The sequence below is a fragment of the Motacilla alba genome, chromosome 7, assembly GCF_015832195.1.
Source record: "Motacilla alba alba isolate MOTALB_02 chromosome 7, Motacilla_alba_V1.0_pri, whole genome shotgun sequence".
In the NCBI taxonomy this organism is placed as follows: domain Eukaryota; kingdom Metazoa; phylum Chordata; class Aves; order Passeriformes; family Motacillidae; genus Motacilla; species Motacilla alba.
Genome location: NC_052022.1, coordinates 38,278,898 through 38,299,308, shown reverse-complemented (window position 1 = coordinate 38,299,308; position 20,411 = coordinate 38,278,898). Strand labels below are relative to the sequence as shown.

Sequence of the window (20,411 nt, the reverse complement as noted above, 5' to 3'; positions counted from 1 at the left end):
CAGCTGTGTTACTGATAGGCTGAGTTCAAGCTCAAATAAGGGGACCCCAGCCAAACCCTATGAACCAGGAATGTACCTATATCATTGGCCAGGGAGCTGGGCAGAGCTGAAACCTTTGTCCAATCAACTCTGTATGAGTGGGAAATTTGAAGCCCCTATAAAAGGGGCTGTCCTTCAATAAACGCTGACTGTTGCTGCATGAACATGGGGTGTCATGTTGCTTGTCTGTCTCAAAAACTGCAACAACTGGTGATCCCAACATAATCACAACAGCTGCTGCCAATAGAGTGGGGAAACAGACGGGGCAGCCAAGAGGAGCTGCCCACAGCCTTTGAGCTGTGAAGAGCGGTGTCCAGTGCCCCGGGGCAACCAGGAAGAATTACCTGCAGCCTTTGAGCTGCGAAGAAAGGCATAGAGAGCCGTGATAGGTCCAGACCCTCCCCCCTTTTGTGGATTAGAGATACCGCAGGGAACATAAGTGCGTGGGCTTCAGTACAGGAAGACCCCGTCCTAAAGGTATGGACTTTTATTTTAAACAAGAGAGAGACAAAATATGATGAACTGGCTCTACTAGCCCTGCTGGCGTGGTGTAAGAGCCACAGCCTAGATAAGACTGAAGAAGCCTTCCTAGACTTAGGAACAGGCTAGCCGATTTATATTTGAAGCTGCCTCCATGGGCGATGAGACCATCCTTAATATTATAAAGCCCTGGAGGCTTGTTATCGACTTGTTAAATCAAGTGGGACGTGAGGACGGCGGAGGGGACACAGCAGGTACCGCCCGCCGAGGCGACGGGAAGTGTGGGGACACCGCGCCGGGTGCACGGGGAAGGAAGACGGGCGGAGCAGCCACAGCACGCTACGAAACAACCGCACGGAGCTGCGAAGCCTCCCCAGGCAGGGGCGACTTGCCCACGAAGCTTGCTGCTGCTGCCATCTGGGACCACGCCGCCGCCCCCTGCAGGGACGTCTCGTCAACAGAATGTCCCCCGGTCGTCCTGAGCCGTGCCGCTGCCCCGGGCGGGGACGGTGTGCCGGCGGGGCGCCCTGCTGCTGTGTGGAACTGCGGAGACAGCCCCTGCCAGCGCGCTGCCACCAATCCAGAGGGCGCAGAGACGCCGTGCTGCACAACCTCATTGAACGGCCACTCTGCAGTTCCGCCGTGCCCTGCTGCCCCGGCTGGGGCTCTTGGTAGCGGCGTAGAGGCGCTTTGCTGCTGCAGCTGCTGCGAGGCACACAGCCGGCTCTGCTACGAGATACCTTGCCCCCTGCGGGACGGTGCCCGGCCGCAGAACGGAGTTAGCTGTCGCTCTGCCAAGCCCTGCCACACCGGCTACAGACTCAAAGGACACTAGAGATTACGCCATCGCCGCTGCCACTGCTGAGACAGCATGGAGCTGTAGCTTTCCGTTCGACCCCGGCCCGTCCACCCGTGCTGAGCCACCCCCTTAGAAAGCCCCCAGACAGCAGCTGCCGCACTTGGACCGAGAAAGCCCGGTCGCAACACAGCTTGGCGGTGGCGCGGCTGCCGCGCCGCCACCGCCCGGAGGAGAGGCGCCGAGATCAGGGACCAGTGCGGCCCCACACCGCGCCGCTCCCACTGTAGCCGAGGTTCTGGTTTGCTGCCCGCTGCTGCTGCCGAACCGCTGCCACAGCTGCAGTCCCCGGGACCGGGGTATCCTCCAGCCAGCCACTGCCAGCAAGCGAGAGCCGCAGCCACGCGGTCTCCGTCCCGGCCGGGGCCGCGGCTCCCCGGGGCTGGGGGTGCTCTCCAACAGCCAAACCCCTTTGGACACACCGGAGCCCCGCTCCCTACCACAACTCAAACCCAACACTGCCGCTTTCCAATTGCAGTGCCTAGCATCCGCGACTGCAGTTTCTGTCCTCAGGACCCATTTCTAGTGACTAATTAAAAAAATTCCTTTGATAAAGTCATCAAACATCAGACTTGACAGAAAGTTATAAAAGTTGTAAAAGTTATAACAGAAAGTTATAAAAGCAAGTACTATCCCAATATTAATTTCTGTGTATACCTTCATAGTTTTAGTTATAATTGGCAATGCTACATCCCTCTCGTCTCAAAGATGCATTAATTTTCAGTAAAGTGTTGTTTTCCTCTTCAAAAAAGCTTACAGTTTCAGTTATTAGCAGAAGTGTTTTGCATTTCAGTAACATTTCACATTTCCTTTCAACAATGCTTGTTGGTTTCTTTTGTACCTAACTCCTAGCCAATTCATTTCTTTAAAGTATGATTGAATTTATACAAAGGAATGTTATTGTTTTAGTCCATAACTATTACCCAAAACTGACTTTTGCAAAATGAATGCTTATGGAAGTGCTAATTTGCCAAACTTTAGTACTGCAGCATTCAAGAGGAAACAAACACCCAAACCAAAATGAAAGCTTTATATTCACTTGTCTTCTAATGAGGTATCATCAGGTGAGGCAGACTGAAACCAAGATCTGAGGCCCTTTCTACCAGATAGTGTTGTCCATGTTTAATTAAGCCAGTATTGTTTTCACCATCTCTGCAAATGATAATTATGTTAAAAGTAACATAAATTCCTTTGACTTCTAGAAAACCTACAGTGTGTCATCTCTTATACTGATTTTACACTATATTTTCAATATTCTAACTTTACAAAAGGATTCTACAAATGCAGCTGAACAATGTTGTTTAATATTGTATATATCCATCATGACCAAGGGGAGAAACCTTCACAAAAGAGATCCAAAAGCTCCAGATGTACACAGTAAACCATCTATGAGAGCCTGAGAGTGACAATTCACTTATGGCTTTACTCAAATACCTCAAGAAAAGACATTACAGACACAAAGATGTGCCATTTTTTAAATGTAAGCTGTGAAACCTAAGACATAGAACATTTCCTTTAATGATCTTAAATTGATTTAGAAAATAGTACTTTAAAAGAGATTGTATACCTCATTAAACACAACAGCTGTAGGGTGTGTTACACTGAGGAGGGAAGAGAAAGGACTCTGCATGATTCAATGTGAATCAAGCAAAAGCTGTTTACTGTGCTTCTAAACATTGTTTATATTTACTTTTATCTTGGTCTACACAGTTGTGCATTGTTTAATAGCATGACTAGAAACACTGTTTCTAGAAGGTACCCATGTCATTCCTTAAAGGTGTGGCTCAGTTAAGGAGCAATACCAATAAAGCCCACAGATGAAAAGCCTGTTGTAGGTTTTTTTTCCCCTTTAAAAAACCTCCACTATCTAAAGCATGGTTTAGTAATTCAGGTGAGTTCAGCCTGCCACATTCTGCTGAAAAAGGATCAAATAAATCTATGCTCTAAGATATAAAGAGCAGTTCAATGTATGAAGAATGTCACACAGTATCATTCTCCCACTGAACCTCGGCAACAGGAAGAGCTTCTCTCTGCCCCAGGAGCTGCAAGGAATTTGGGCCAGTAAATGACATCTGAGAATGACAATAAATCCAGAGGCAGAAATAGAAGATCTACCATTAAAAGGCAGAAAAAATGGAAAAGGTTTCAGAAAACATCTCTGCACTCTAATTAATAAATATTTCCAATTCCCCTGTGAGAAGAATAGAACCCTGCAGCAATTAAGGCCGCACAGTTCACAGCAGTGAGAGCTCAGCACACATCCAGAAAGGCAGTTCCAGCATCTAAAAAAAAAAAAAAAAAAAGGAAAAATTGTATTTATTTTGTTTTAAAGTTATTTGATTTTCTTAAAACCAAACCAACCTTTGTTCCTGATTTTGGCTCACTGACACGCACACAGGAAGCCAAGGGTCACACAGACCCTGCTTGCAGAATTCCTGATCCAAACCCTCGCCTTTCCCACCCAGCACTGAGGGAAATCTGACAGAGGATTAATAAAGAACCTTTGTTGAGAGCAGTCATCACCCCAGACCTTCAGGCTTGGCAAGATTTTGTAGTGAACGGACCCAAATTCAACTCCTCCATCTAAATCTCTGACAAGTCTTGTCAGAAAGATATAGGACAGTCACTCAGAGCGCAGAATTTAAAGACTGCACAAGGAAGAACAGAAGCTTTGCCATGAATTACACAAGCTCCTTTTCCTTTTTTTGCCTCATCACTCTGGGACTGTAGGACCTGATCTTTGCAACCTAAAGCAGACCTAAGGAACTGGTTCCAGCAGCAGTTGCAGTTTCAAGCTTTCTGTTCCTTGGATTGCTCACCTAAGCACTCACAGCAATCTCACCTCGGCCCAGTGACTCTTTGTCTTCAGAGGGAAGGAAACACAACCTGGTGGGACACAACTCTGGCACCACATGTCCTCTTCCCTTCTCCCCTTTTCCAGCAGACCAGCCTGCTGGAAATGGCATTTCAGATACAGTTCATCACAGCAGAGAGGAGAAGAAGAACCTGTGACTTACCCACACCATGGGCAGGACCAGGTTGGGTTTGGCTGCTCAAACACCAAAGTTCTTGGCAAGGATGGGACATGTTCAGTGGTTCTTGCTGTCCTGAAAGAGAGAGAAAAGGGAAGTTAAGCCCACTGTGTTATCAAAGACTTCCGCACTTAATCTTTCGGCTCGGCTTGCTCACCATGGAGTTTTAGCCATAGAAAAGGAGAGGTGACACCAAATTAAATAGAAAAATGCTCTTTCCCAGCGTTTTTATTCCAGGCGTTCAAAGGAAGTTAATTTTTCTTCTAGTGTTGTTTCCCCAATTTTAGCAGAACCATTCTCATCCCAGACCCCACTAGTCAATTGTTCAATCCTTTGACTGGATCTGGAAAAAAGGAAGGGACACACCCGGATCACAGGAAAGCATGGATGGAAAGCCCTCCAAAACTGGACAGAGAAAAACAACAGGAAATGCAGGAAGACAGAGCCCTTCGTTGCATGTTTGCATTCCTTTTCTAAAGACTTCTGTGCAAGTGGATGCTCTTTGCATTTGGCTTCCTTTAAAGGAATGGATTTGCTGCTAAACACATCTCGGGCCCAGATGTGACCAGGAGAAGGTGGGATGGAGATGAGGAGTCAGATAAGGAATAGCCAGGATTATGCAGGGCCTGGGAACACTGAGGATGGAGAAGAGAAGGCGCAGAGATTGTTCTCCTTGTTTAGATCCATCAGTGCAGGGAACTTGGAAAACACAAGGTACCAGAGGGATCCTGACCAGAAGCAGGATAACTCCAGGATAAGGGCAAGCTACTCCCGGTCCAGGGCTGTGCTGGGGAAGGGGGGGAATTTTTTCCTCTCCCCTTTCCAGTGGGATGCCACCCCCAGCAGAGGCAGGCAAACTGCCTGGCAATCCATACAAAACCTGCCTGGCAAGCCCAGGATCCCAAGGAACCAGTAGCCATTTTTCCTGGATTTCCTTCTCACAGGCATTTTAAGTCTGCTCTGCCTCACAGGAACTTTTCTGCCAAGGGCATTCCCATCTTTTTTAGATCTTGAACAAAGGTTTGGAAAGCTGACTTTGATGAGAGAACTGCTTCCTATTTTGATCAGTCTTAACTTGGATTTTCCCTCATCACCGAAATCAGGGGGCGAACCCAATGTGGCCTCAAAGGGCCATAAGATCCCAGCTATCCAATCACCGATTCTCTCAGCACTGATTTGTTGAACCTTTTCAGGGTTAATTTAGCAAACTTAAGGGTTTGGTGATGTCAGGGTCAAAACAACCAGAAACCTGTGAAACAGAAACTGAACTAAAGCTAGCTGAAAGTGGTCCCTGCTGATGACTCATTAAAACAAAGCAACCAGCAGGGACCTTTCTCCCACTCTCCAGCATGGGCCTCCTCCCTCCACACGCAGGGAACAGCAGCCACTCAGGAAAAACCAACTTAGTCCTGGGCTGGCAAGAGGAGAGGCACAAAGAATATTTAGAACTTGTTCTGACCTTAATGCCATCCAGACCTGGAAGAAAGCACTTCCCACTGCTCCTGGAATTTTCTTTCCTGACCCTTGCAGCTTTGGAAGGTTTCTGTGGGAGCCAGGATTATCCATACGGTTCAGAAGCTGCATGTGGTACCTAAAGAATTCCCTTGGGAATGTGGATCTTCCCTTGTGCCTTTAATTTCTTTATCCCAAATATTCTCCCCAGTGATCCACAATCTAGAAAGAAAAAAAAGGGAAAAGAAGGAAGACTATTTCATTCTGATATAAGGAGTGTTGGTTATCCCAACACACTTCCAGGTGAAAAAACATTTCTGCCACTCTAACAAATACACTTGATACTGTCTCAACTCGATGGCATAAAGAATCAAGTGCAGAGTCCTGAGTCTCAATTATTTCCACTTTCCTCAGCTCCACATGGATCTGTGCCTCCTCTGAAGGTCTAGAAAGGAATTTGGGGATCCCTTCAGTTGGTTTGGTTTCCAGCTCTTTCTCTGAGGTGGCCCAAAAAGCAAACAGAAAAAAAAAAACCCCATAACAGCATAAAATCTCAACCCATCCCAAGATGCAGCTCCTCACACCAAACCTTGGGAGAATCCATGGTGGTTTCAGCAGTGCTCTAATCCCACCTCGAACTGAGCTTCCAGGGGTCTCTGCCTAATTCACATCCTAGCCTGTATAGCCACAAACTCGCAGGAAAAGGGGAGAGGGGAAATAATGGAGTTTTGGATTTTCCCTCTGTGTGCCACAGAATTGAAGGGCAGGATGGAGAGGTTCCATGGTGTTTGAGGATGGAAGATGTAGCTGAGGGTGTGTATTCTATCACCATCTGTTAGAGTTGGGGCAGTTACCTTCTGTTAATTGGGCAGTTTTCTTTATCTCTTCCACAAACCAATCCTCCCTCTGGGAAGTATCTTCTGTTAATGGGCCAGTGAGTGTCACTGCATGGCTGATAAAATTACATCATCCCCTTGTGAGAGGCTCTGCCCAGAGGGAGGAGCCAAACATTCCTTCCTGGATATAGTGTGAGATTTGGAACACCACAGCTGGGCTTTTCCTGCTGGATTCTCAGAGGAAGACCAGGCCCATCTACACCATCACTGGATCTTCAGAGGAAAACTCCACCCTTCTTACAGGATCTCTGCTTCAACAGAACCACATTTGCCACTCCAAGAGGACTACAGCCACCATTTCAATTGGACTGCTACCAACACCCTGACCAACAGGGTGTCAAGTCATATTCTGACTCAGTCAGTGTTGTTTTGTATTATTGCATTTTTATTTTCTTCCCTAATAAAGAACTATTATTCCTACTTCCATATCTTTGCCTGAGAGCCCCTTAATTTCAAATTTATAACAATTTCAGAGGGAGGGGGTTTACATTTTCCATTTCAGGGGAGGCTCCTGCCTTCCTTAGCAGACACCTGTCTTTCCAAACCAAGACAGATGGGAAAAAAGTCCCAAAGGGTGCTTAATTCCAAGGGGTTAGTGCTGCTGAGGTTGAATCCAAGAGGACAAATCCACTGGGATCAAACAGGAGTGGTGGACAGGATGGGTTAATGACACAGACCTACAAAGCTGGAGCCCTCTTTCTTCTCTGGGGCACTCCCAGAAATTCTCCATGTCTGGACATACTCCCAGTCTCCCTGCTGGGGAGAATGGACTTGGATATCCCAGCTGACTACTGAGGCTCAAACAATAAAGTTATGCAATGATCAAAGTGGTTTTCCCAAGGAAATGACATATTCTCTGAAACTGGGATAACCTATCCTATGGCTTTCTCCAGGAAGAGTCACAATTGGATATGGTCTCCCATTAAGGATTCCATAGGGGCTCACCCTATGGTGAGCTTGGAGCTTGCTTGGAGCTTGACTGAATTCCTCAGCAATGCCAGGATGTGGCCATTTGGGGTTTTTGGCAGATTTGGCTCATTTGCAGGCTTTGTTTCCTTCTCTTAGCTTTCTCACTGGATTGTGGTCTCCAAGGAATACATAAATCCCATTTGACTACTGTTCTTTTGGACAATTTTTGCACCATTCCTGTACAAAAGGAGGCCCTCTGTTAGGATTATTTTCCCTACCATTCCCCAGCAGTTTTGTCTGCCAGTCCATTCCCTACATCAGTTGGGTTCTTCCAAGATTTCTGAGCTTCACAAGGCAGGAGATTGACTTGGCTTGGGAACTACACACTCCTGAAGAATCGTCTGCTAACATCACCACAGTTGACAGCTGATCCTTGCACTGAAAGGATCCCTCTTTCTTCTCTTCAGACAACTCCAAGGCTCATTGCTCCCATTTGGGAACAGCCCCCAGTTTGGACTTTCTTGTGGAGTATCCCTCCAGTCTTCCCTGCTGGGATCCTGCTCAGGAATTTATGGAGGTACAAATTTATCAATTAATTCTTCTCATCCCTGCACAGTTCTAATTCCAAAGGATTTGGTGTCAGCCTTACCCAGCTGGAGTCTAGTTCCAACTCTGTTCTTACTGCTTCTGCTAGTTTCAATGTCCCAGGAGTTCCATCAACGGAGTGACAGCATTTTCCACTTCCTCCAGGATCCCCTCTTGCATTTGGGTGCTGGAAGAATATGAAAACCTGGGCCTGCAGGACTTTACTATCAGGAATTACATCCCTGGATTTGTAATTTCCTAATATTATCTCTTCCCAACAAGCCACTGGGCATACAAAGAACATAGAAATAGATGTGCTAACCACTGTTTACTCCTCTGTAATGTCAGAGCTTGGAAAAAAAGGCAGTTTTGGCTTTTCCTGATGGTACCCATGAGGTGTATTTTAATTAAAAGCCTCTCCTATGTCTTTCCCTGTATCCACCAAAAAGCCACCTGTTCATTCCCCAGCTACTTCCTCCCTCTCTTCCTTTATCCAACAGAATTTTAACAGGTGAATATTCCCCTCTGGAAGGGCACCTTTCATTCCAAACCTAATAACAAATGAACCATTTTCTTTGACCTTCATCATTAGGATTCCACCAGAGCCAGTGGATGGAAAATGATCCTCCCCTGGCCCCTGCTGGATTCCTGGAGCAGGGATTCTTTCCCTCTTTCCTCCATGGTGCCCCCACTGCCCCGCCCCTTTCTGGGCTTTGCTCCACAGCTTTTCCGTCCCATCCTTGGATCCTCTCCCTCACTCCAGAAGCTCCCAGCAGTTCCACACACTCTTTTCTCCCATCCCGATAATTTCTCCAAGAACAGAGCTGTACATTTCCATTTCCTTCTTTTCTCTGACAAGTCCCACAAATCCAAACCTAAACCTGACACAAGGAACTCTCGGTCCTTACAAATCCAAATCCAGACCTGGCCATCCCTAAACCAGCAACTCTAAACACACAATCCTAGACAACTCACATTCATTCAAACCTAACATTTAAGACACATCGAATACTTCAAAAATCTCAAGAAGCATCCTGTTGCCTTCAGCTCCCAGGGATTTTCGCTTTGGACTCACATGGATTTGGGGCTCAAGGGATTTCCCTGAAAAAACCTCTGTGGTGCATGCTGGAATCCCTAGTCTCATGAATGCAGTGAGTGTTAGAAGCTTAGGCTAACCTGGGCCACCAGAAAGAGACTCTTAATAGTGATGAAGGGGCACTGCTAGACAGAGCCAACAGCAAGGGGACACTTTAAACACTTGCCTGAAACTTTGCAGCGATTGGGAACACCAGCACCAGGGGCTGCACCCTGATGTGCTGAGACCTGAGCAGCAGGGCTGACTTACGAGATGAATCCTGGGCACTGTACTGACACCATCAGTATTATTTAGCTAAAAATTGATGACAAAAATGCAAACATAACAAAATTAAAGGTAGCTCACACAAGAAGGGAAGGAGGAAAGAAAAAAAACACCCACTGAGGTCAAAAGCAGAAACACTCTATCAGTGTGCATCAGCATCTTGATTTTTTATATTTAGATTTTTTCTTCGCATTGGATTTTATCTCCAACAGTTGTCTGTTACATAATAATGTTATTAAATGTTTGTTTCTATTGGTACAGTGCAAGAATTTGTTAATGCTCTGTGTGTGTGGCTTTGGCCACACTTGTAGAGACACAAAATAAGCACTTGGATTCCTCCAGCCACAAAATAGGCAACACGTGTCAGAAGCCCCCTGTGGATAAACTGCTCTTCTCCTGTAGATCTGCAGTGGTGCTGAGTTTTGCAGAGTAGGTGAAGGGTTTAACCACCTTCACTGCAGGGAAGGCTGATGGACTCCTGAGCACAGGGCTGTGGTGCTGGGCCTGCCTTCTGCATGTCTTTCCTTTGTGGACACAAACCAGCGGAAAACCAAGGCCCTGAAGCAACCAGGATCCTCCTGAGAGGGCCACCAGCACTGCACCCCTTCCAGCAGCAGTGCTAAACACACTGTCCTAGGGTGACGTTTGTGTGTTCTGTTTATGCTGGATATTATGTTCTGTGCCTTCAAGACTGGCTCTGAAGAGCAAATGTTTTGTTTTGGGTTTTGTTATCAGCCTGCTCCCCCACGGCTGGCGGGACACAGAGACAGGGAGTACATAGTGCGGCTTTTGCTTTTTGCTGGGCTTTGTGCTTTGCTCTTGCTCTGGCTTCTGCTTGCTCCTGCTTCACTCTTGCTTTTGCTTCTGCTTATTAGTTAGTTTAGCTAAGCAGTCCAAATCTTTTTCTCTGGACTGTTTTTTTTTCCTTTTTTCCTCTTCCCTTTTTGGAACTACTTGAACCTGCTCTGGACTGGGACCTGGAAACACCGAGAGCTTGCACCTCGTGGCTTGTAGCAGCCATCTCCAGCGCCGGAGGGACTGACAACAGAGCAACCACCCCCCAAGAGAGACTTTCTGAATTTGTCATCCTTTTCAGAGTGGTGAAGGAGTGTTATCATCTGGTATTGTTCATTCTGTGTGCTGGGGGTGCTGTGCCTGTGAAATAAACAGGTTCTTTCCACTTGTCTGAGAGGAATCCTTCCCAAACCAGTTGGAGGGAGGGGCTGAGTGGGTTTGCTTTCTGGAGGGGCCTCCTTTTGCAGGTTTTCTCCCAAATTTGCCCGAAACTAGGACACACACCCACCCTCCCCTGGCCAGTGCTGCGGCAGGCAGGAGAGCTGTCTCAGGAAAATGGAATCTTGGCCCTGCTCCACCAGGTACCAGCCTCTTTCTCCGCTAGGCAATGTGCCTTCACATGAAAGATGAGTCCCCAAGGGATGGGCCTTGCAGGCCCTGGAGTAGGAGCAGCTCCCTCCACTTTTATTCTAGTGGCAGCTTGGTTCCTCTCCCTGGGTAGAGACTAGTGCTCTCAGGGTGAGCACTCCTGGTGACATGGCCAGGACCCCCAGCCCTGCAGTTAAAAAATGACCACAGACCCACACAGAGAACCATGGACGGGTAAGAAATGCTCCAGCAGGCAAGGCTGGCCTGAACTGCCGCATCCTGGGCATTGCTTTGCTGCTTCCCATCACAGCTCTGCAGCCAAGAGGCTGCTGTGGTCTGTAGCAACCTATTTGGTGTATGTGGGACCACATGGCAGCAAGAGCAGGACATACTAGGGACCCAGGTGCAGCAGCCACACAGAAATGCTGTGAGGTCCAGAGACACTGAGCAGTACAGATACCCCATGTCATACCCATGGTGGAAGGGGAGCAGGAACTGAGAGTACAGGACTGGGTCATACTTCGTTCTAAGGCAGGTAATTCCCCATGATTTTTCCTTATAATTCTGAACTCTAACAGTATCAAAACCTTTATGTTTCTCTGTGTTTAATATACAATTTTCCAGTGAGCTGGCTGCTCACAGTTTTTCTCTGTTTCACCACAGAATCGGTTGTAAGTTGTTTTTGGATCAAATCCCAAGATCTCCCTTTCCTCATGGATTCGGAAGGAAAATGTTGAAACAGAGGTGCCTATAAAATACCTGTGGAAAAAATCAAAAAGGGTTTGTGAGGGGAGGGCAAGTTTTTAAAATGAGGTAATTAGATTTCAGTCCAATGAACTTCACTGTTCAGTGAAATGATATGATAATAAAATTATTGTATATACACACACAATATAACCATTACACATCTACTATACACATCTCGATTATATAATTGATTATATAATGTCTTACACTATTTGTAAACAACCTTGGGACAAAAATCACGTTCAGTTTTGTGACAGTGCTGAGTAATAAGCTTTGGCTGAATAAAATTCAGGTTTGCTACCTTGCATGTGCACAAATCCACTGGTCAATCACAGCTAAGCCCCCATCCTTATAGAGTTGCAGCTCCTCCAGAGAGGGTTCAAACCTCACCATCTCAGGCAGCAGTTTCTTGAGCAGTTCAATCTCTTAAAAAAGGAAGGATATGAGTTTATGTCTACATTATGAACAGCAACTTGCTGCTGTCACACAATGTGTTTGTTTAGGGAAACCCTGGGTGAACAGTTACAGAGCAAGTGACACCAAAATTTACCAAAAAATTTTACAACTCAGTAGCCAAAACTCACAGCATCGTAGGGAGGAAGGGGAGCCAGTGGTAATTGCTGCACTCCTCAGATGTTACCAATCCTGAAGTGACTGTGATCTGCCTACCTTCCTCAACAGCATCAGTAGCTACAAAAACTTTTTCAAGTTTAAGCGTCTCCAAGAGGCTGTGGATTTTCTTTACTGCTCCTTGCAGGGAAGGCACGTCTTCTCTGTGACCCCAAATGAAGTCTCTCCTTCTGAGATGTACCCCAAGGTATGGGCCACCTAGAGCTGTGCCTGTCTTAACCTACGAGAGAAAAATCGAAACTTTAAGACTTGAGAGCATCACTGTTCACACTGAAAAACCAGAATGCATCATCTCTGGATAAGGCACAGAATCTCTCTAGTTGCAGACAGAAATTTTTAAGTATGGACTGGAAGCAGCTTGGGACACTTGTTGCAACATTTAGATCTTGGGTGACCACCCTCACGGCAAGAGAAACTGGAGTGCCAAATCTTTGTAAGCAAAAATTCCTCTCCTTGACCAAATAAATCCTCAACTGGCAGGTGGCAGCTGAACTTTACACCCACACGTAGTGCTGAAAACAGGAAGAAATTGAAGTTTCCTTTACTGAAATGAGGGCAACAAAGATCTGGCCCTCAGAACCAGTCAGGCACACCACAACAGACTCTGTTAGCTTGTGTCACACAGAGGAGAAGGTGCACGAGGAACACATGTGTCCACCTCAATGTGAGCAGAAGTGTGTCACTCACGTGTACCTTCCAATACGCCCTGCAGCACACAGACAGGAAAACACAAATAAAATATTTGTTATGGGAAACAGACTGTTTCCCATAGGATTTTACCTTCATATGTGTCCAGTCCTCCTTGTACTGAGTCCTGTCTGCCTCATCAGTGGATTGAAGGTATTTCTTCCTAAACTTGTCTCCCACCACACGGAGGTGTTTAGCAAACACCATGCTCCGACGGGTCTGTCAGAGTAAGAGCAGACACTGAGTCTGAAAAAGGAGAGCTAAAGATGAGTAGGTGGAGACAGTTTCACACACACAGCACTTCCAGGAAACAGTTACTTCTGGTACATCTATGCAGTACTCAAAGCTTGGATAAAATCGTAGCTTAAATAGTTTATTTCTAATTATCACCACATTTATAATGAACATACTCACCTGCTCCTGCAATACACAGGTATAGGGAGGACAGTGCAGTTATTTACACTACAGAAGACATGATACACCAAATTAAACACCCTAGCAACACACCTCACTTCTGGAAACAAAAGCTAGGCAAACACTTTAGTGTGGTAAACACCTTTAAGAATAAAACCTGCCTTAAAAATATTATGCATCTAGCCACAGACACGCCTATGAAATTCAGTGGAAAAAATGACAAAAAAGGAATTATTTCCTTAACCTGTGAGTAATAATCTCTGAGATTCTGTGATGCAGTTACCACTGCATGCAGCCACAAGTGGCCTTTTTATTAACAGGCAAAAGAATTAAGGAAATACCAAATTTTTCCTTTTTGTCTGCAAAGAAACAGAGAAGGGAGAGATGCTTCTCATAGAAACATGGAAAATAGAGAAGAGGCCCTGGGCCCGTGCTGCAGGGAGTAAATTTTTGTTTGGACATCAGGCAAAACCACTGGGGCAATGTTTGAAGTGCCATTGCTAAGAAATGTGTGCTATGGAGCCATGTGGATTTCATGTCTCCTTTTACAGGACAAGTCATACTCAAATATGGTACCTGGGTTGCATTTCTTTCTTTGAGAGGTCACTCTCAATGAGTAATTCATGGCTAGCAAACTAGTGTTTGGTCCACTTCTGAAAACATGCCATATCTCAAGTGAATAGCCAGATGTTTGACAGTCAGTTTTTCTTAGCAATTTCAACTACATCAAGCACTCCATAGCATGTTCCATTTTCCTGTGTCTGAACCTTAACATTTTCTTAAAACTTTTATGAAAGGAATTATTTTACCATAGACCTTTGCCTTGAAACCCATAGGAATTTTGCCTTTGAAGCCAGTGGGGAGGGATTTGGGACAAAAATGAGCACTTTACAGAATTATTTTGAAAAGACTAATCTTGAGGTTGACTAGATAAGAAACTGCTCCCTTCTGATTGCAGATGTGTTATATAGGGGAGGTACTTTTAATCACCATGACCTGCAGCACTGGGCCTTTAGGCACAAGACAGCAGAGCAAACTCCTGTGTCACATTAATCCACAGCAGCCTGAAAACCATGTTAGCACACACTGCTGAAACAGAAGATACAAGTGACTTTCAAGACAAGAAACCCGAGGCAAAACTGAAGCACACATTGGTTACTGAATTTTTAGCAGAACCAAGGAAAAAGTCTAGAGAAGCTATCTGTAAGATACTCACATTCCAATAATCTTTCCCTCCGTAGTGGTCATGAAGAAGGTTTTCAGCTCTGTCTAACATCACTGACCTATTGAAAATTGTAAAACTGAGAGCAGTTCCCTTAGGAATAGAATTTACATTATGATGTTTCTTTACACATTTGCTGGGATAAAGCACAGACTATAGTCTGTTTGCTAAGGGAACGTGGGGAATGAGGGACAGGCTCCTGGGAATGAGGGTCCTATGAGGCAAATTCTAGTTCTCTACAAGGCAAATTGTGACCCACAGTCTGCTAGGGAGAGAAGGGAACCATGCCACTCCCTGTGCCTGCTCTCTTCCCTAATAAATAGTATCCTGACTCTGAAACTTAAACATTAACAAGCATTAACCACCCCTCAAAGTCTTTGTAATAGTTGCTATAGGAGAAATTAGATTTCTAACAGGGAGAGCGATCCAAAGAGAAGTGACCTGTGTGATAATGCTCAGCCTCAGAGCATACAACAGCCTCTGAGAGCAAGCAGAAGATCATGATAACAAACCCAGAGAAGGTGTTTTCCACATGTAGAATAAAATGTCCTACAGTAAAACAACAGATCAAAGAACACAGAGACATTACCAAAATGTGTGGTAGTAGACAGCAGCTTGCCCTTCTCACAAATAAACACAGTTCAGAATTGTGTACTGGAAATATAACTGCACGATCAAAGTTCTAAGAGAAGAGATTTTGAGAGCTTCAAGTATTCCAGAGCATAAGAGATGTAGATTTAGTTTGTGAGTACACTGATAAGAAAACACACAAGAGAAATGCTTCTGCTAAAAGGGATCAAGGTCATTATCTGCATCTCCTACTAAAAAGAGAGGAAGCAAAAAACCAATCAACTTTGGATCATCACTGCTGATCATCAACTGGACACGTGCACAGAAGGCCCTAAATCACCTGGAAACAGACTAGACTGTGCTGGTGAAGAAGCAGCAGTACATCTAAGAGGATGATTGGAGGTGATTGAGGTTACTAATCGAAACGCATTGAGAAGTTTCCTTGAAGTGACCACACTTGAGGGGTAAAAATCCAGTCCTAGGGCCACACAACTGGTTGTCCAGCCAGAAGGACAATATGGGAGATCAGAGCTCTGAACAATCACAGTAGTTTGAAGACAGTGGCACACATGAAGATAAGGGACATCTCACTGACATTGCCTAACAAGATTTCTGACAGCTTTCATTAAAGGCTTTTAAGAAAACTAGACACAGAAAGGTTCTTGCATGGATTTAAAAAAAAAAGTTAGGAGACAGGGATAAATGTATGGTTCTCATTGCAGACGGAGGTCACAAGTGGAAGGTCTCTTCACCATATTCCTAAACAACCTACAGAAGGGCATGAAATTAAGTGACACAGCTTAATTATTTTAAGTTCCTCAAAACAGCTAAGGCCAACTATGAAGAATTAGAGAAGTCTGATCACTGGCCAATGAAGTGGCAGATGAATTCTAACAGAGGAGTGAGTGTAGTAAAAAAAAACCAACAAAACCTGGCTTCATCTGATACCTAAAGGTCTTGATGGTCAGGAATGAGGGCAGTTTGATGCAAACATCAAGGCAACACTCAGAGGTCAAAATAAAGAACCCATGTCTCAAGAATTAGCAGAAACAGAAGAGAGCACTTGACAGAACATGTCATTTGTACTGCAATGTAACAGCTTTACCCTCACTCAGTGTGCAGGATCCTGCTGAACTGGTTCAATAATGTTTGGAGATTGGCAGTGGCGACAACCAAAGGCATGGAATGGCTTTCACATGGAGAACAACTAATGGAGCCAGGACTCTTCCCACTGCAGAGGAGACTGCGGAGGGGGAATGGGCCAGAGATGTAAAATTACATGTGCTGTGGAGTAGAATATGGAACAGCTGATGGTTCAGCATCTCTTCCACTGCAAGATCTAGGGAAAATTTGATGATACCTTGGAGGTATGAGTCACAAGAGCTGCCTGAGAGGGAATATAAAGGCTATTTGCTCTTAGGTTTTAGCACTGCAATCTTTAACTAAACTTACAGTTAAGTGTTTCTTGCACTGTAAATCTCTTTTGTAATTATTTTAACAGAGTACAATAATTCAGTGAAGAAGTATCTCAACAGCGGACAATGCTTTAAATTCCCCTGCTCTTCCCACCTAGCAATGGGGTTGTACAACAATAATACAACAATAAAAATAGTTACACAAGGCAACTCACTGTGCTGAAGTGTTCTTCAGAAGGATGGGAGCCACAATAGAGGCAGATCCTTGGACAGACAAGCAAGAGGCATTTAGGCCTCGTGTTTCCTCATAACCCCAGAACCAGCCCCTAAAAGGGAACAAAAAAGGATTGGTTCACAGGCTTGTATTTTAAATTAATGCCATCTATAGAACAAAACATCCTAAAAACTACATATGATACAAATAAACCAGCCACCTCCTTTATGCTGTTTTTCTGTGTAGCAAAAACTTTATAGAATTAGATCTCCTCATACCAATACAATGTTTTACTATTCACAGGCTTTTTAAAAACAAAGTGATCTCCAAGCATTCAGATACCTACAGCAGGCAAATATCTCTCTGAATACAACTGAAAAGACCAGAAGGAATGCTTGATGTTACCTGTAGTAGCCATGTTTGTCTTTGGAGTACATCAGCTGATCAATGCATGGTTTTTCATCTATTTTTTCTTCCCATGTTCCTTCTTTCCATCCTTCTGCGTAGCCTTGTAGCACATAAACCTGTTCAATAAAGGGCCCACCTGACTCTGAACAGAAGGCAAAGCAAAGGATTTGTAAGCATTAAAACCCACACCGTAAAGGTATGAATAAGCATCAGTTGCAGTTAAAAATCTGCTAGAAATGCTAATATTACATTACTCTCTCTTCTCCATTTTCCCTATAAAGAACAAAAGGAAGTCCTGTGAGAGCCAGAAAAGCTAAAAGGGTCAGGCAATGTGATCACCTGCTATCCCATCCAGCTCTGTGTGATTTAATGTGCCAAATGCAACAGAATCACTGTCAGCTGGGTAAAACACACTACAAAGCACACAGGTTTTCAGTGCTGTAAGCAGCTGCCACAGAAGGAGTGCCTCCAAGAAAAATACCAAGTACAGGCCCTTCTTCTCCTAATGTTCAAGGTCTCTACAAGCATTTTCTTGGAGGGTAGGGAACAGCTTTCCCTTCAGAGCTCCTTGCAGAGGTGTGACATTTGGTGGCCTTTACTTCCTTTGCTGAACATGCCAGTGTGCAGTGTTCACCAAATGAACGTTTGGCAATTAGCTTAACATGGCATTAAATCATAAAGGAACCAACTTCACTTTATTATGGAAAGCCTTTATTTTAGACAGAAAAAGGCAAGGGATATGTCGAGTACGTGCAATATCAACGAAGAAAAAGTGAGTTCAGGGAAGAACCTGCTTTACAACTTTTACTGTCCAACCACCAGGAAAAAGGGGGCTTGTCTGTATTTCAACAAGCTGACTCTCCCCTTATGGTCTTGTCATTATGGTTAAAACCACACAGAAATACCACAGGTGAATTTAACCACAGGCATTAATTGTCTATCTTCGGGGGTCCCAGAAGTCAAGGGGGCAGCAGCTGCTACATCAAACAAGCTGCCAAGTAATTGGGTTATTCCATCCTAGTGGTTGTGTAGCACAGTAAAACTCCTTCCCATCCCTCCTCTTGCCACCTCTATGATTTTCTTTTACATAAAAGCATAAAAGCCCCTATAAGGACAAACCTCTTAAGAAACCATATAAAATATTTAACTAATTGTAGATTGCATGATCCTATACCCCACCTGCAAGGAACTGCTCATATTCGATGACAGGGATGTTCTTGTTGAGGCTTGGGATATCAAAGAATTCGGACCAAGCAATCCGGACCTGGAGGATATCGGGGCTCTGCCAGTGATAAAGACGTCCCCAGGGAGGCAGAACCAACACCCAGTTTTCAGTTTTCCGCAGGGTCTTTAGAAGGGAAGCAATGCGAATGTAGACATCTCTGCGAAGGTTGAACCCTTCAGGGGGGTTTACATCATATAAAAGGTATCTGGGGAGAACAAAAGAATACCATTTTTTTGGGAGTACATTGAGGCTATAACACGTTTTTCTTTTTTACCCTACAATCCCGTGATGAAACTGTTGGGAAGAAAGCCGTTCCTCTTTTTGAGTTTGTGGTACTCAAGGGGGAAGGGAAAGGGAAGTAGTATGGGAAGTCAGAGCAGTGTGTGCTGCAGGGGCTGGAGGGGCCACTAGGGTCTCCTGGCGAGATGGCACATGAAAGGAGCCTTTCTTGCAGCGGGTCAAGGAGTGAATAATCTTGCTCATCCCGAGGATAACGTGGGGTGCGTGGTGAAAATGGTGAAACCACGGGCATGTAACCCAGGCCAACTCTTGTAAGCTGGACACAAAGGCAGGAGGACGCGCTCCGGAGAAGTAGGGGGAAAGAATGCATCTGGGAGCTGGATGATCCCGGAGGGGTCCGTTACAGCTCAGGATATTCTACAGACGAAAGCCCTCGGACAGCTGCGATGACACCTTCCAAAAATGACCCAAAGAAGCACCAGTAGGCGAAGGAGGACTTTTACCAGCTGCTGACCGAGACACGGCGGAGACACCGCACGGCGGGGGAGATCTCGGGGGGCAGGACCGGCCCGGGGTCGGACGCGGCGGGGCCGCCGCTGCTCACCTGGTGCGCGAGGCGGCAGCGGTGGCGGGCAGCGAGGAGGCGGCGTGGCCAGCGCGGAGGGCGGCGGGCGGCGGCTCGGAGGCGGCGGCGAGCGACGGCGGGAGGGCGAGCGCGGCCAGGCCAAGCAGCAGCAGCAGCGTTGGGGCACAGCGGCCGCCAGGCCCCTGCGCCGCCATCCCCACGCCACGTCCGGGGCGGCGCCGGCGGAGCCCCAGCCCCACTGTCTCTCAGAAGAGGCCGGCGGTGAGGGGCCGCAGGCGGGAACCTGTGAGGCGGTTCAGCTCCTCCAGGATTTGCGCTTCCTTCTGGTACATCTGCGGGAGCAGCGGCGGTCAGCACCGAGCGAACCCCGGGTCCCATCACCGGGGCCTCCGGTCCACCCTATGCCGGACCCCGCACACTCTCCCCGGGCCCCAACGCATCCCGCACCTGTTCCCACTCGGGTTTCGTGTCGTGCCGGTAGCCGAGCAGATGGCACAATCCGTGGGCCGCCGTCACCTGCGCGGGGAGGGGAAGCACAACAGGTGTTACTGACTGAGCCCCGTGCCCGCCCCACCGCCCGCCAGGCCCGAGCGGGGCTCACCGTCAGGACATCGTCAAAGTCCTCCCCGGTTTCGCGGCACTGCTGGTGGATGTATTCCACTCCCAGGAAGATGTCTCCCAGGTTGTACTCGCCGCGGCAGCACGGCCGCGGCAGTTCCCCAGTCTCCACTTGGTGGAACGGGAAAGAGAGGACGTCGGTGGGCTCCGGGCAGTGTCGGTAGACGCCGTTCAGTCGCTGCATCAACGCATTGCTGGCGCAGACTAGCCCTACGTCGAAGCGGGAGGCGCCCAGGGCGGCGCGCAAGACACACACGGCGCGGCGAAGCGGAGCCCGGCGCACGGGCACGGCGCGCTGCGCATTTCGCAGCGCCACGCTCATGGCGGCAGCGCCGCCGCTGCAGCCGCCCGACCGCCCGCGGGGCTCCGCCCACCATAACGAGACTCCGCCCACCACAACGGGACTCCGCCCACCGTAACGAGACTCCGCCCTGAAACCCCGC

The 20,411-nt window shown here is 46.7% G+C and overlaps 2 protein-coding genes across 3 annotated transcripts; both read right to left on the bottom strand.

Annotated features, from left to right (window-relative positions):
* Positions 1–11,564: 11,564 nt before the first annotated feature.
* POFUT2 (protein O-fucosyltransferase 2) lies at positions 11,565–19,573 on the bottom strand. The gene is made up of 9 exons (XM_038142656.1): positions 19,369–19,573; positions 18,479–18,729; positions 17,297–17,441; positions 16,893–17,003; positions 14,687–14,753; positions 13,150–13,275; positions 12,409–12,589; positions 12,041–12,164; positions 11,565–11,751 (listed from the first exon to the last, which is right to left on the bottom strand). Exons 1-9 carry the CDS (start codon positions 19,542–19,544, stop codon positions 11,598–11,600), a joined length of 1,335 nt encoding a protein of 444 aa, XP_037998584.1. The 5' UTR covers positions 19,545–19,573; the 3' UTR covers positions 11,565–11,597.
* On the bottom strand, positions 17,365–20,394 carry YBEY (ybeY metalloendoribonuclease). Of its 2 annotated transcripts, XR_005257570.1 has the most exons (4): positions 19,952–20,394; positions 19,798–19,866; positions 18,479–18,729; positions 17,365–17,441 (listed from the first exon to the last, which is right to left on the bottom strand). XR_005257570.1 is itself a non-coding variant. In XM_038142657.1 (3 exons), exons 1-3 carry the CDS (start codon positions 20,288–20,290, stop codon positions 19,596–19,598), a joined length of 495 nt encoding a protein of 164 aa, XP_037998585.1. In that variant the 5' UTR covers positions 20,291–20,394; the 3' UTR covers positions 19,542–19,595. The 2 variants fall into 2 exon arrangements, 1 of the variants encoding a protein (XP_037998585.1); XM_038142657.1 differs by lacking the exons at positions 17,365–17,441; positions 18,479–18,729 and adding an exon at positions 19,542–19,682.
* Between the last annotated feature and the right edge of the window lie 17 nt (positions 20,395–20,411).